The sequence below is a fragment of the Meles meles genome, chromosome 11 (genome assembly GCF_922984935.1).
Source record: "Meles meles chromosome 11, mMelMel3.1 paternal haplotype, whole genome shotgun sequence".
Classification (NCBI taxonomy): domain Eukaryota; kingdom Metazoa; phylum Chordata; class Mammalia; order Carnivora; family Mustelidae; genus Meles; species Meles meles.
The window spans coordinates 20,287,616-20,303,923 of NC_060076.1; the positions used below are offsets into that span (position 1 = coordinate 20,287,616).

Here is a 16,308-nt window from a genome sequence, read left to right on the forward strand (position 1 = left end):
TCTACCTCAAGCCCTCCAGGTCAGGCCTGTGACCCTCCTGAGAGGCTGGTCACTCCCGCATTAGAGAATTCTCCCATATCTGCTGTGGGTCAGCGATCCACGGTGCAGTCGCCAAGGTGCGCCCCACACCTGTCCTAAGGGAAAGACGATGGAGGAAATCTCCAGATGTAGTAACAAGACGGTGATTCAACCATGAGCTGCTGGCTAATGGGAAACTCCAAGGGTGCAAACCGGGTCTCTGAAAGACGGATGGAGCTGTGATGATTCCGGCCCAGTGAGGCAGGAGCGGCTGCACTTGGCACCACTGGCCAGGCAGCAGGTGGTGGCCCGGGGCTTGCTCAGCCTGCCCCACCCCCCGGGGCACCCCTAGAGGAAGGGACCAGAGGAGGCAGCCACTGCTGCTAGTCCCACGTATCACGAAGGTGAGGTGGGGGGTCTTTCCGGGCGCTGGGAGTAGGGCGAAGCAGCGCTGGCAGCCAGCTGTCGCGGGCACTTACCAAAGGTGGTGAGGTAGAAGGACAAGTCTGGGTGGGCACGCCGGCTCCCGAGGGAGACACGGTGCAGGGAGCGCTCCATGGCCTCCCCGCCGCAGCAGGCCAGGACCGCCTGCAACCCGAGGCGTCTGTGTTGCTCCCCTGTAACCGAGGCAGCAGGTTCACCCGCCCCCGCCCCGCGCCCGTGTCCCGGAGGCGGGAGCCGGAGGCCGGCTGCGGCGAGCGTTTGAATGAATGAGCCGGCGCGCCGGGCCCTGATTGGCCCGCGCCGGTTTGAATGCGGAGGTTTCCACCTGACGGATCCGACGCCGGCCCCGGGGGAGGAGGCGGCAGCGCCCCAACCGCTAGGGCATGGGCCGCAGCTGCAGCCCGGGCGGCCCCTCCTCCGAGCTCCCTACCGTACGTCTCCAGGAGTCTGAAGGAACCGGGCGGCCACACCAGGGCTCCCGGCTCCAGGCCGGAAGTCCCAGCCCCAGGTGAGGCCCGTGGCCCCTGGCGTGTCCACGCAGGTGGGCTGGCCTGCTCGCCCAGCTCCCCCAGGCCAGCAATTAGCCAGGTAACACGCTTTGAAGCTCAGACCTGTAATCACCAGACTCAAGCAAGCGCAAAGGAGCATCTTCCCAGCCCGGCACAGTAGGTTTTGGAAAAGTGTTCTCCGTACTTGGACTGGCTGCCCCCACCAGGCTGCAGCCCCTTCCCAAACTCTGCCTCCTCTTGGATGGGAGCAGCCTGGCACAGGTCCAGGCCAAAGCAGCTTGCTCCAGCCAACCTCACAGGCCCCCATCTGCAGCCTGGCCCTGTGGAACGGGAGCGCAGGCCCACAGCATTCGAGGGGACAGAAAGGATGGGATGCAGGGAGGGTAGGTGCTTTCAGTCTCCAGAGCAGGTGCCAGGAGGCAGAGCTGGAAGGAAGGTCAGTCCCTACATGTCTCTGTCAGCAAACATTCGTGGGACACCTCCTGGGAACAGTTTCACACCAAGACATCTGCTCTGCAAATCTCTGACTGTTGCTGCTGTGGGAGGGAAAGCTGCTGGTCTTATGTAAATCTAAAAATGGGAGGTGTTGGAAGTTGCCAGATGGATATCTGGCCCAGGGATCCACTCCAGACAAGGTTGGAGGATGCAAGAGAGAAAGTGGGGAGAAAAGTTATATGTATTGTGTACCAGGTGCTAGGGGCTGAGCTGGGCACTTTACACATATCATCTCATTTCATCTTCACAGTGATCCTAGGAAGTATCAACCCCAGTATACCAGAGATAAATCTGAACCTCCGGCAGAGAGGGTAGGTGACTTGTCCACGGTTGGCAGAGCTTAAATTTGAACCCAGGCATGCCTGCCCCAAAGGCCAACCCCCATCCTTTCTTCTTTGTCCTCCATCCTGCCTTATGGCCAATAGCAAGTACGGGCTGCAGACTTGCCTCCTTGAGGCAGGTAAGGAAACTTGAAGCCACAGGGCCAGCTGGCTACCAGCAGGGAGCAGAAGCTAGAGAAGGAGTCCCCAGATCAGCAAACTGGTGGTCAAGTGCAAATGAGCCACATAAAGGCCAGTGGACTGTTTGAAAGCTGGCACGTTGTGAAGCCCTGTTCTGCCCTTTTCCCAACCCCCATTCCATGAGCACTGCCCATAGCAGGGACAAGCCTACTCCCCTGGCCCTAACCAATGACAGTGGACATACCTGCATGCTGGACTTGAACATGCCTGATTCTCCTCCTGGCTGGGGGAATCTGCATCCAGGCATCCTTTCTGGGCAGGGAGGTATGCTGGCCCTGCCGCTCCATCCAGACAAGGATAAAGGCAACCTCAGGCTCAAACCACAGGATGTAGAAAGGACACTGAGGCTGGAGTTGTTCTAGAGCTGTGGGAACAAGATAGAAACATGAGTTAGGCATGACCCAAGGATGCCCCCTGAGAGGGGTGATTATTCCCAATAGGAGTTAGAAAGCGTGGCATTCTGGAGCCAAGGCAAAGTAAGGTCCACAGGGAAAGGGAGAGCAATATGTCCAAGATGGCAGTGGTCCCTTCCCAGCTATGCCAGGGACCACTGTGGATCCTGTCCTGGGGAGAACAATCTGGGCTCAGAAAGCCGTGAGCAAAGTACAGACGCACCTTCAGGCGGGTGGGACCCCGAAGGGCAGGATGGAGCTGTACTATCTGAATGTGGCCTGGGGGGGGGCAAGACTGAAGCCCACATTAGCATCTCACCCCACTCAGGATAAAGGCCCACTCAGCAGCTAACCTATTCAGTTGGAAGAACCTAATGCCATTCCGATCCTGAGCTGACCCCTCTAGGGGCACCATCTCCACCACCTTCACCATCAACAGGAAAGGCCCTTTTACTTAGTAGAACACTAGACATGTCCTTCTCTTAAAGAGGGAGGTCACTCTTGGGGCACGTGGGTGGCTCAGTCGGTCAAGCAGCTGCCTTCAGCTCAGGTCATGATCCCAGGGTCCTGGGATTGAGCCCCACATCAGGCTCCCTGTTCAGTGGGAAGCCTGCTTCTCCCTCTCCCTCTGCAGGCTGCTCTGCCTACTTGTGCTATCTCTCCATCAAATAAATAAATAAAATATTTTTTTAAAAAAGAGGGGCGGTCACTGTTTTCTCAGGAGAGAAGAAGACAAAAGTAAGTGGGAGCCTGGGCAGTGCTGCTGCAGGAGAAACCGGGCCTGTTCACCCACACTACTGTCCAAAGGGGACATCCAGAAAGGGTCGTAGTTGAGGCACTGCTTTCCCCAAGAAGACAGGCAAGTTTGTTGACCAAGTCTGTCTTTCTGGCAGGCCCTGAGCACCCTAGCACACCTAGGCAGTGGGCCTCCATGTCTCCCTCACACCTTACTCACACTCCACACGTATGTAGTATACTACAGACACAACACAAACACGTGTTGCACGCACTCTACACACATACACATACATACCATAACACTGCCCATGTACATCCGTGCACAGATACACCATAGACGGGGCACCGGGGTGGCTCAGTCAGTTAAGCACCTGCCTTCCACTCAGTTCATGATCCTGGGGTCCTGGGATAGAGCCCAATGGTAGGCTCCCTGCTCAGTGGGAAGTCTGCTTCTCCCTCTCCCTCTGCTGCTCCCCATGCTTGTGCTCTCCTTCTCTCTCTGTCAAATAAATAAAATCTTTAAAAAAAAAAAAAAGCTGGCAGTATATTCATGATCTAGTGCTCTTTATTCTAGGAATGCAAAGATCATTCAAATTTAATGAGCATATTAGTGTAGAGGTTGACAAACTATGCCTACAAGCCAAATCTGGCCCACCCCCTATTTTTGTACCAGTGGACTAAGAATGGATTTTACTTTTTAAAATGGTTGAAAAAAATTTAAAGCTTTTCTATGGTCATAAAAAATTTCTAAATTTTAAATTAAAAAATGAATTTAAAATATTTACAAAATATATGGCAAATATGCATATATGAATCAAGAAGTCTTACAAATCAGTAAGAAAAACATAAATGTACCAAAAGACATGGATAATCATCACACAAGAGAGGCAGTGTAATTGACTAATAATGCATAAAATACTGGTAAACCAGAGAAATGAAAAAGAAAAAAAAAATCATCTGCCTCCAGGAAGTTCAAGTATTTCTTCTATTAATGAGGCAACTAAGGGTCAGAGTTGCTAACTGAATCAGGTTGCCAAAGCAGTAAGTAAACAGTGGAGAAATCAGAATCCAGCCAAAGAATCACTATAGAATGTCGTCTTTCCTACCAGGATGGCTAGGTTACAAACAAGAGGACTGAGACCTCTGTGGCTCTTGATGCATTAAAATTCAATTCAAGGGGGGCTCCTGGGTGGCTCAGTTGGTTAAGCATTTGCCTTCAGCTCAAGTCATGATCCCAGAGTCCTGGGATTGAGTTCCAGCATCGGGCTCCCTGCTCAGTGGAAAGCCTGCTTTTCCCTCTCCCTCTGCCTGACACTCCCCTTGCTTGTGCTCTCTCTCTGTCAAATGAACAAATAAAAATCTTAAAAAATTAAATTAAATTAAATTAAATTCAAGGGACCCCTCGGTGGTTCAGGTTAAGCATCTGACTTTGGCTCAAGTCATGATCTCGGGGTCCTGGCTTCAGGCTCCCTGCTTGACAGGAAGTCTGCCTGTCCCTCTCACTCTGCCCCCTCCCCTGCTAGTGCTCTCTCAAATAAACAAATAAAATCTTTTAAAAAATTAAAAATAATAATAAAGTAAAATCCAACCAATGTTTATGGAGCTAAACACTATTTTGTGCTGAGCCTCACACTTGTCACCAGGATTCTAGAAGTGAACAAGATGGAGCATATGATCTAGTAAGAGAACTGGGTGGGCGTTACAATAGAGGAACCATCTTGTTGACCTGTGGCAACACAGATTAACGTGTGGGAACGTTAGTTAGCCTGGGGAACTGGGCAGGCTGAGCTGGTAAAGGAAGTCAGAGAGGACTTTGCAAAGAAAGCAACCTGAAAGATGATTTAGCCAAGCAAAGGAAGTGAAGGAAGGGTTACAGGCCAGAAACACACACACACACACACACACACACACACACACACGCACACAACACACCCAAAGGCCAGCAAAGGAGAGCAAAGCATTGTTCATTTGAGGAACTCGAGATGGGAAACAGGGTGGCAGGGAACTTCAAGTGTGGGGGTGGAAGTAATATGCAAAAAGATAAACAGATACAAGCTTCACATAGTATTAAAAGGAGCTTGGAAGGTGGTTCCCCAGATGAAAATCAGAGGCTGATCCCCCACCCCAAGAAAAGCAGAAAGGATGTCAGGTGAGCAGAAACTCTGATATCACCCAGAGGAACTATCAAATACGTACCTCTTGAAAGTTTCAGAATTTGAATTTCTGTAGAAAGGAAATGGGTTTGGCCCATGTGCAATTATACAATTTTATCCCTGGAGATTTAAAGACTGGGTTAAACCCGAGCCTAAAAAATTATAGATCTCTAGAGCAGTTTTCATCTTTTTAACTTCAACCCATATAGTAAATCCATATTTATAATGGGAATCCAATGATAAGCTGGAGACAATTCATACAGGCCTATGAGGGCAGATAGTGAAATTTTTAGGATTTTGCAAGCTGGCTGTTAAACACAGCCATTATTAAAATTATATTACGCAAACTAACAAACTCAAAATAAACTCTCAAACTCATCATTTCTTAACTATTTCATTTTTTTTTTTATTATCCATACACTACTGTGCAACTCTCCCCAACTCCATGTGCAGTGATGTCACACCGGTAGCTGGAAACCAGCCATGGCGGGAGTATGTGCACTAAAGAAATCGGCAAGTACTACAAATCGGGGCTTTATTTGGTTTGTTGATTGACTGTCTAGATTAGGAAGCAACTCTATTTGCCAAAATACCATTTAATTAAAACTATAGGTTGGCTACGGATGCAAGAGTTAGGAAAAAATCAGTGGAGGCATCCTGTGACAATCAATTCATTATATGGAATTTATGACAAAGAATTGTTGTATATTTTATCAAAAAAAAAAAAAAAAAAAAAAAAGGAGCTGGGGCTTTGTCCTGAGAGCACAGGATAGCAGTCATCGAAAGATTTTAAGCAAGATTCCAGAATGGGGCTTTAATTCATGGTTTAGAAAGATCACTCTGGCCAGAGTGAAAAAAAAAAAAAAAAAAAAGGATGATGGGGGAAAGGGGTGGCCTGAGGGTTGGAAATATGGAAACAGAAAGTACTTTAAAAAAAAAAAGGAAACAAAGTCCTGTTAGGTGAAGTCTTCTCCAGGAGCCCAGGCAGAAGATGATAGTGGCTGGAAGGCATGGAAAGAGGTAGAATCTATAGGACTTGGTGATTGGTTGGAAGATAAAATGCAAAAATGGAATCCTGGCTTGAGAAATTCAATGTTTAGAAGTACACTTTATGGGAGTGCCTGGCTGGTTCAATTGGGAGAGCATGCAGCTCTTGATCTTAAGGTTGTGAGTTCAAGCCCCACGCTGGGTGTAGAGAGTACTAAAAAAATAAATTTAAAAAAAAAAAGTTGCCCTTTACAGAGATGGAGAACGTGGAAGGAGGAGCTGGCATGAAACTGAGTGACCCACGCACCGCCAAAGTGGAGATATCGAGTGAGCAGCTGAAGATCCTAGACAAGAAGCTCAGGAAAAACATTTAGGCCTAACATATGGATGTGGAAATTCCCAGGAAAGCTGTGGGCATGGATAAGAGAGTCCAAGGAGCACACTTAATATGAGAAGAAGGCTTAGGAAAGAACCAAGGACTGAGAAGACAAGCAGGGGAAGAAAGGCACGAGAGGGGTAAGGAAAGCCAGAGAGCGTATTAAGAAGGAAATACTTGTCAACCGCGTCAGATACTGTTGAGAGGTCAAGTAGGTTAATAACTGAGAAGTGTCCACTGGCTTTAGCAACAAGGCAGTCATTGTTGACCTTCTATCCCAGAATAAAATGCTAGGAGGCAACAGCTCCACATGAATGAAAATGTACCAAATTCACTCTAAAGGGAAAAATACCCTGGGCTCAAAGCCAGAGAATATTCTTGGGTCATGTTTTCTTCTTGTCCTAAATTTAACCAGCTGGAATGCTTTGTAAAGTGCTATTTTATTCACCCTTGAAATGCAGGATTTGCTTTTTAAATGTATGTCTGCAATTCATCTTCAAGGTAGAACACAGTAGCTTTGGATTGGTGGTTCTCTACAAGAGCAGCCTCTGGTCGCTGTAAGGACCACTGAGAAACTGTAATTTGCCTCAGATGGAGAAGACTTTGGTGATCTAAAAACACAAACAGGGTCTATGTGGGAACCATGTAAAAAACTTGAGATTCCAAGTGAGCCGAGAGGTGCTGTTGCAAAGTGAAGAAACCAGGATGTGAAGGCCATCTGGCTGTGGCATCTGTCACACCACTCGTCTCCAGGGTTGATTCACTTGGCCTGGTTGGCCATGTGGGTGTCCCCCTCCTCCCTCACTGTGCCGTGTGCATTCCCCCAAAGTTGCACACTTGGGCAGAGTGGATCGCCTTCCTTGATAGAGGAGGGCCGGGATTCAGTCAGGGGTATATGTGTAGTTGTGCTCCATTGCTAGAACCTTCAAACAAGCTCTCAAAGTACAAGAGACCAAAGCCCTCACCACCAGAGAATTGTAAAATAGTAGGTTGAATCCAAGGACAAACACTAGAGATTTAAAATCCAGAGAAGTAAAGCAGGGTCCCCAGCCTCTCCTAGAATGGCTCGGTGTCCTTGTAGTGATATTGAAAGCCCTTTCCAAGAGGCAACCTCTTCCTGGCCTGCCAATAAGCAGGTTGGCCTGGCACAGTCAAGAGGTCCATAAGGGCCTCCAAAAGTCTTCTGAACTTTACAAAAATCTCTGCCTCCAGCCAAGATGGAGTAACATCTTGGGACTGGAGCCAATCCAGGGATTGGATTTTCCCTCTCACCTGAAACAACTGAAAGACTGGACAAGACTATGAAATAATGATTTTCAAGATATTATTAGACCGCAGACAACAAGGTCTCTGAGAAACAGAAAACCAACGAGGTGAGCCCGATGATTGCTCCAGTTTACTGCCCGGAGAGACTTGCGAAAAGGGAGAGGGAAGCTAGGCCAACTCCAAATCCCTGAGTTGAGGAGTTCAGGAAGCCAAGGCAGCTAGAGTTCACAGGCCAGCATGTCGGAGAGGGAGAGCTGCACAAAGAGAGCCCCAGAGATCTATAGAGGGTCTCCCTTCAAGTCCTCAGATAAGTGCTTATAAGCTTATGGGTGTGAGAAGAGTACCCCAAGGCTGGGGAAAGAACCACTCATAAGGATTAGAGGGAATCATCTTTGAGACTCACCAGGACAGGATGAGTTCTTATACTTATCAGCCACACTGGGATGACCTCCTAATTCTTGGGGTACTAGGTAGGGACTCAGAAGGGTTTTGCTTCAGTTGTGGGGAGTACTTAGCCCTGGACTGAATAACACTCTGGTCCTATCTGAAAAAGCTTAAAAGAAAGACCCCCAAAGGATCAAAATGTTTCTAAGTAACATAACAAGCTGAGGAATACTTAGAGGAATACAAAAATACCCAAAAACCAATGAGATAAAATTCACAATATCTGGTATCCAATAAAAACTCACAAGGCATGCAAAAAAGCAGGAAAATGTGGCTCATACTAAGGAGAAAAATCAAGCAATAGAAACCAAACCAGGAATGACACAGATGATAGAATCAGTAGACCAGTACATTATAATGGTTATTACAACTCTGTTTTTATGTCTAAGGAGCACCTTTAAAGCATGCTGAAACATAGAAAATAAAAAGAAGCCTAAATCAAACATCTAGAGTTGAAAAATATGATGTCTGAGAGGCAAAAATACACAGGATAGGGTAATAGCAGATTAGACACTTTAGGGAAAAGAGATTAGTGAACTTGAAAACAGAGCAATAGAAACCATCCAAAATAAAACATCTGGAGAAAAAGGAACCCCCCACACACAAAATAAACACAAAGAACATTACTGAGCCACAGGACAACTTCCAGCACCCTGATACATATATAATTGGAATCCCTGAAGAAGATAGGGCCCAGAAATATATTTGAGAAAATCATGGGTAAAAATTTCCCAAATCTGATGAATATTTCAAAACCACAAATCCACAAAGCCCAATGAATCCCAAGTGAAAGAAATATGAAGAAATCAGGATGCCTGGGTGGCTCAGTCAGTTAAGCGACTGCCTTCGGCTCAGGTCATGATCCCAGCGTCCTGGGATCGAGTCCCATATTGGGCTCCTTGCTGAGCGGGGAGCCTGCTTCTCCCTCTGCCTGCCACTCTGCCTGCCTGTACTCTCTCTCTCTCTCTCTGACAAATAAATCAATAAAATCTTAAAAAAAAAAAAGAAAGAAAAAGAAATATGAAGAAACATACACCAAAGCACATCATGATCAAATTGCCTAAAACCAGTAATAAAGTGAGTCTGGAAAGCAGCCAGAAAACAAAACAAAACAAATTACCTACAGAAGAACAAAGATGGTATTAGCCTTCTCATCAGAAACACACACCAGAAGACAGTGAAGCAGCACCTTTACTGAAAGAAAAAAAAAAAACAACGCCAACCTATTTTACCCAGCAAAAATACCTTTTAAAAAAACAAAGGTGAGGGGCGCCTGGGTGGCTCAGTGGGTTAAAGCCTCTGCCTTCGGCTCAGGTCATGATCCCAGGGTCCTGGGATCGAGCCGCACATCGGGCTCTCTGCTCAGCAGGAACCCTGCTTCCTTTCCTCTCTCTCTGCCTGCCTTTCTGCCTACTTGTGATCTCTATCTGTCAAATAAATAAATAAAATCTTAAAAAAAAACAACGGTGAAAAGGAAGATCTTCTCAGACTTCCCAAAGCTGAATGAATTCATCATTGAGAAAACCTGCACCGCAAGAAATGTTAGTCTTCCAGGCAGCAGGAAAATGATACCATCTGGAAGTCTTGATCTGCACAAAGGAATGTAGAGAACTAGAAATGGTAAACTACATGGGTCCATACATTTCCTCCTATTTTAATCTCTTGGAAAGAACAATATAACTTGGATAAGGAACCATTGACTACAAAACATCCAGAGCTCCTTGCATCCTGGAACAAATGGTTTTATGCTGCCTTGTCTAAATTCTGACAAAGGAACTGCAAGAAACCAACTCCAGGGGAGCAATTTGCAAGCTATCATTTGCAGTCACATGGGAGTATGGATCTTACTTAGGGCAGAGAGTTGTTTAGATACCAAATGCAGCAAACACAGCTGAGGGCTGTGTCTCAGCTGGACTACACTCAAGCTGGACCGGGAGGCTTGTGTAGAGCAAAGCCTACGTCTGGATCAGTGTCCCGTGATGGGGAGTACCCTTCCCATGGACAGCAGCAGAGCATACTGGGAAGAGCTCTAGGGACAGAGGTCAAAGGTTCTCCAGAGAAATTTCATGGGGAACTTGGGAATAGATCTAGGTGGGTTTGACTGGAGCTGTAACTGGGAGAAGGAGCATGTCTTCCTGTCCTGATCACTCCTGGACCCCTTTTTCTGCCTCCTACCACTCTACTGAAACTGTTCACTCAGAGGTCACCACTGACTTCCTAATTATGAAAAGCATGTGCCTGTTCTCAGTCCTCATCCGCCTCGCCATAGTTTTCCTCCCACTTCTCTGATAACTCCTCTATTCTATAGCTCTTCCTCTGATCTAGGGAGGCGTGTTCCCCAGCCATGCCCTTTAATCCCCTTCCCACCTCTGGATTCCCTCCCTCCAAGATTTCCTCTCCTGCTGCTACTCTGGGCTGTTCTGATGAGGACTCAGAACTCTCTCCAACCCTGGGCCCAGGGCCACCTCCGCTTTGCCACACTAAGCAACGCTCTTCTTCCTCTCGGCGCCCACTTCCTCCCTGACTGCTCATCTAATTTAGCCCTCATTGTCTGCTTCCACATCTTTCCACCCAGCTAGGTCGTGTGCAATGTTAACGCAGTGACTGAGGTATGTCTTCTTAGTAGCTGCCTCCTACCCACCCTACCATCTGGCACAGAGTTTAAAAAGTGAGCTTGCCAGGAAATTTGGATCGAAAATCAACATGCAAGGCATAAATTGTGAATAACCAAATTACCTTCAAATAAGCCCTCCGTCACCCATAAAATACACATGGTATTGTAAATCAGAGAGGGAATGGCATATTTGCCTTCCCCATCTCGCACTCCCTCTGGGCTGTTTTTCCCCTGAGTGGCAGAGCTGGAACAGCCCCCGCCCATTGCATTATACTCCCCTGTCACTCCTTCCCACTTGCGCTTCATTTTTTGGCCCTGTACATGGATTTAACTTCTATAAATGAGAAGCATACAAAGCCATAACGCCATTGTAAAGGTCTGATGAAGGAATTCTTTTATCTCTCCTTAAACTGGTTTTTCCTCTTGGCCTCCAGGTTTCTGATAATGACAGCCCCTCACTAACTCAGACTGAAAACTTCTTGGCTCCTCCCTCTCCCTCACTCCTGCTTTCTAGTTTCCAGGTTCTTGTTAATTTTTCCATCGGGCCAGGCCCTTTTGTTTCCGTTCCATTGCCGCCCACACACTCCAGGACCTGTTCACCCCCCCATCTCGAATTCTACAGATAGCCTCCTGACTGATCTTGCAGGCTTACTGGTCTCTCTCCAATTCATGTTTTACTGTCATCAGATTAACAATTTCTCCCCCCCCCCTTTTTTTGTTAAGATTTATTTGTTTATTTTAGAGAGAGAGAGAGAGCACAAAGTCGGGGGTGCAGAGGGAGAGGGAGAGAGAATCTGCAGCAGACTCTGTGCTGAGCACAGAGCCTGACATGGGGCTCAATCTTAGGACCCCAAGATAGCAACCAAAGCCAAAACCAAGAGTCGGATATCCAGTCGATGGTGCCACGCAGGTGGTCCAGACTGACACTTGCGAAGCACTACTTTAGTCCTATCACTCCCTGAGTCAAAAGCCACGGATGGCTATCACACAGAGCCCACTCTCTCCAGCCCAGCGTCCAAGGCCTTGAACAACAGGGACACAAGCTGTCTCCAGCCCTACATTCCCCTCTTTCCAGACTGGAACACGACAGTCCTTGCTTGTCCCCCCCGCCTTCTCTCACCTGCATCACTTCCCTCCACCTACCTAAAGGCCACCCCCGCAAATATCTCCACTTGCCAAAACCTAAAAGCTTCAGATGGTAGCCTCCAAAGTGCCCCTTTCTCTTCTCATTACTATAGCTCCTTCTCTGTACCACTCAGCTCCCACAACTACATTGTTTGTACCCTGAAGAAAAGAGATGTGTAATCTACCGTTTTTATTCATTCGCTCATTCAGCGTGTACTATCGAGCATTTACAATGTGCCAGGCACTCAACTAGGTACTGAAAATACGCAGTGAAGACAGATGCCACTCACGGAACTCACGGTCTGGCTGTGGAAGGTGGCAATGGATAAGCCGCAAACTCCACAGAGGCCAGGAGAGGAAAGGTAGAGAGGAGAACCTCACCCTGCTGGTGGTCAGAAAAATCTTCCCCAAAGAAGTAACATGTGAGCTGAGATCTACAGAATGGGCAGAAAGTAGTCAGGCAGAAGGGGAAGAAAAGAACTGTACAGGTTGAAACTAAAGTATAGAAAAAAAATTGTTTTTTTAAGCCTGAAGATAAGAGAGGACATGCCTCATTAGAACCTAAAGAAAAAAATCATGGCTAGAGCACACAGCACCAGGGAGAACTGGGGAGAACTGGAACTGGGGAGACAAACAGGACCCACCCAGGCCTCAAACCTACCTTGTAAGGCTTGTGAGACAGGCAAAAGGGGTTGGGTTTGATGCAGAGGCCTAGAGAGAGTTTTAATTATCCCTGGAGATCCCTTCCAAAATAAGGCCATCCTTAGAAATAGTATAGATTAAAAAAAAAAAAAAAAAAATCTGCATTTGTTGGTTTCATCCTCCCTGAATTTTTAAACAGGCAAAATCTGATCAAGATAAACTTAGGAGACGAAAAACAGCATAAAGACCTTCAGATAATTTTTTATTTTTCTACCTGTCAAATGCTGCCTCCCTCAGTCTCTGCCCAATGGATGACTGTCAGGATCATCAATAGTTCCGGTTTTCCCAAATCCTAGGCCTCTGGGAATGTTCTGGAATTTGTCACACCCCTGAAATAGTTCTTCCAGTGACAATCTAAAGTGTTCAAAGACTGATTCATTCATCAGAGCATTTCAATTGGATCATATATCTCATTGGTGAAGTGTGGGGGTTTTCTCCATGTGCTCAACAAATAAATCTCTTTGATTGTGTAGACCATGGCCCCAGAAAAGTACCAGAGGCCTCCAGTCTTGGAAGAGTATCATTTTCGCAATGTAATATCACCACCTAGTGGTCCCAAACAACTTCTCCACGTGCTCCAGAAGAATTTCTAGCTATCTTCCCAGGAATGACTCTTCATCTCCCCAGAACTTTTAGTTTCTCTATCAAGATAACTAGGGGTTGGCTGTCATGTAGTATGTATTCAGGGTTTGTTAAATAAATGCATAAACAGAAGGACAAAATAATCTCATACCCTGGTACCTTCTGGCAACTGAAAGAGACAATTTAGAAAGTCTTTCCCAGACTCCCTTGGATTCCCAAGGGCCTCTAATCATTCTTACCTAACAGCCAGAGGTATTTCTGTCTTTAATTTCACAAACAATTCCTTTAGGCACATTTGAATAATGGATTTTTTTAAGAGTCACTGGTACCCTGGCTGAAATCCGGACTCCATCCTGTCAAAGGGAGCTTACTGTAACCCAGAAACAAGGAAGAACAGAGTCTGTTACCCCAGATGTCAGGACTGAGACCAAAACAAAGGAATCACTGACCCTACAGGGAGGAGACTGTGGACACAGACTGTCTGAGGACTCTTTCCTTGACTCTGCTTTCACGCACAGGTCAAACCAAGCCAGGTGTCATTGGGAAGTGTGCTCAGAAAACATGGTGATCCAAACAAAGTGGCCTACCTTAAGTAAGAATCACAAAGAACGAGAGAAAAGAAAAGAAGCCAGAGCTTTTTATAAGGATCCTAGGACAATCTTCAAACCAGCTAAGTCTTAAGACCTCTTGTCTGCTTAAATGCATAAAGTGGATTTCCAAGCAATTCTAGCTAGATCCTCCTGGCTGCTGGGCCTTCCTTCTCCTGATGCCCATGGTGCAGGTGGTGAGGAAATGGCAGTTAGCAACAGTTACCTGTTCCTCTTCGCTCAGAATGTTGGGAGGCTAATTCAAAGTGTTCATGAGTGCTCCTTCCCCTCAGTCCATTCTTCTTTACATGGTCTCATCTTTCCTTTCTAATGAACACTGTCCCAGGCTCCACTGTGTGTTAAAGAGAGGGAATCAAAGAGGTATCAGATTTCGGTGGATGAGAGGAGCAAGGGCCCAGGTTCTAAGCCCAGCCCCTTTCCTTGCTGGCCTTTGATTTCTGGCAAATGACTTAACCAGGTCCTGTGGTGAAGGTTGTGGACCAACTCTAGGGTTGCCGCTCATAATGTAATCATTGTAGATTTTTATATTCATTGAGAGAATTTTCAACAGATGGTAGTAAAGTGTCTTTAAGGATGCCTTTTTTTTTTTTTCCTAATTCGCCAATGTCCCAAATGAGTTGTCCTCAAACCCTGGATTCTGAGCCTCAGTTTTCTAATCTATAAAATGGAGGCAATCCACATTTATCTATAGAGTTGGCCAGAGAACCAACTGAAATACTGGGTATACACTGCCTTAAAGACTGTATTGTGGCATGCAGATTATACTGCCCTAAATTCTGTTTGCGATTGGAGGGATTGGTGTAAGAAAGGTGAAACAGGTTTCAGCCCACAAATGGTTTTCCTCCCTTTGAACACAGAAGCAAAGGCCAGTGTTCAAATAGCAAACATCCTCTCATTCAAAATGATTCAAGGAGCGCCTGGGTGGCCCAGTGGATTAAAGCCTCTGCCTTCGACTCAGGTCACGATCTCAGAGTCCTGGGATCTAGCCCCGCATCCATCGGGCTTTCTGCTTAGCGGGGAGCCTGCTTCCCCTTCTCTCTCTGCCTGCCTCTCTGCCTACGTGTGACCTTTGTCAAATAAATAAATAAAATCTTTAAAAATAAAAAAAGAGCACTAATTTTAAAAAATGATTCAAAAGGTAACTTTGTACTCACCAACAAAACTGAAAAGAATGTGCCAATTTCTGAGAGTTGCTTAATTAAGTGTGTAGTTGAATTAGTAATAGAATTTCTCTTCTGAGTTTTCAGAAAAAATAAACAAATGAAAGCTCAGCCCAGGCCCCTCCTCAGCCTCACTACTGACCACTGGAAATCGGGGTTGCCTGAGTGGACAGGTCTGAAAGAAGACCAAGGAGTTGAAAAAAGGTGTAATTTTTAGGTTAACCCACACAAGTCATTCTACAATGTAATGCACATTCGAGAAATAATTCTTTCAGAAAAACAACCCATGTGACCCCTCTCAGATGCCTCTCACTCTCAAGATTCAGCTAAGTATAGTTCAGTCTAGTAACACAAATGATGTCATAGAATTTTGATTTGGCTTGGGAGAGAGGAACGAGTAGACAGCAGTTTCAGCTTTCTAATTTGGTGTGTTTTGAGACAACATTAAAAAAGAGTTAACATTTGAAAAAAAAAAGAGTTAACATTTAATCTGCCTCTTTTGTACAAACTGTACTTAGCAGAACCAAATAATTGATGAGGGATAAGTTTGTCTTATTTTTTTTTAAAGATTTTATTTATTTATTTGACAGAGAGAGAGAGATCACAAGTAGGCAGAGAGACAGGCAGAGAGAGAGGAGGAAGCAGACTCCCTGCGGAGAGCCCGATGCGGGGCTCGACCCCAGGACCCTGAGATCATGACCTGAGCCGAAGGCAGCGGCTTAATCCACTGAGCCACCCAGGTGCCCCATAAGTTTGTCTTATTAAAAACTATCATGTTGGGGGGCACCTGGGTGGCTCAGTTGGTTGACCAGCCGACCTTGATTTTGGCTCAGGTCATGATCTCAGGGTGGTGAAATGGAGCCCCGTGCTCTAAGCTCAGCCAGGAGTCAGCTTGGGATTCTCTCCCTCTCCTTCTGTCCCTCCCCCTGCTTGTGTGCTCTCCTTATAAAATGAACAGATAAATCTTAACCAAAAACAAAAAAGATGTCAGGCCCAGTCCTGAGTTCCACTTCCATCATAAGAGTGTGAGAAGTTCACAGACTGCTATTCAGTGAAACTGGTGAAAATTATTTTAAAAAATATGTTTATGCGGGGCACCTGGGTGGCTCAGTGGGTTAAAGCCTCTGCCTTTGGCTCAGTGGCTCAGGTCATGGTCTCAGGGTCCTGGGATCGA

The 16,308-nt window shown here is 46.4% G+C and overlaps 1 protein-coding gene across 3 annotated transcripts in view; it reads right to left on the minus strand.

Annotated features, from left to right (window-relative positions):
• The window catches only part of RGS3 (regulator of G protein signaling 3), a 129,997-nt gene extending 115,771 nt beyond the window's left edge, over positions 1–14,226 (minus strand). For 2 of the 3 annotated variants that reach the window (XM_046021749.1, XM_046021754.1), the window contains exon 1: positions 498–647. In XM_046021749.1, the coding sequence (XP_045877705.1) occupies positions 498–576 (79 nt within the window). In that variant the 5' untranslated portion in view covers positions 577–647. Of the gene's footprint in view, positions 1–497; positions 648–2,171; positions 2,352–14,179 lie in introns of those variants that run through there. The other variant, XM_046021748.1, reaches the window with a different exon arrangement.
• Positions 14,227–16,308: the final 2,082 nt, after the last annotated feature.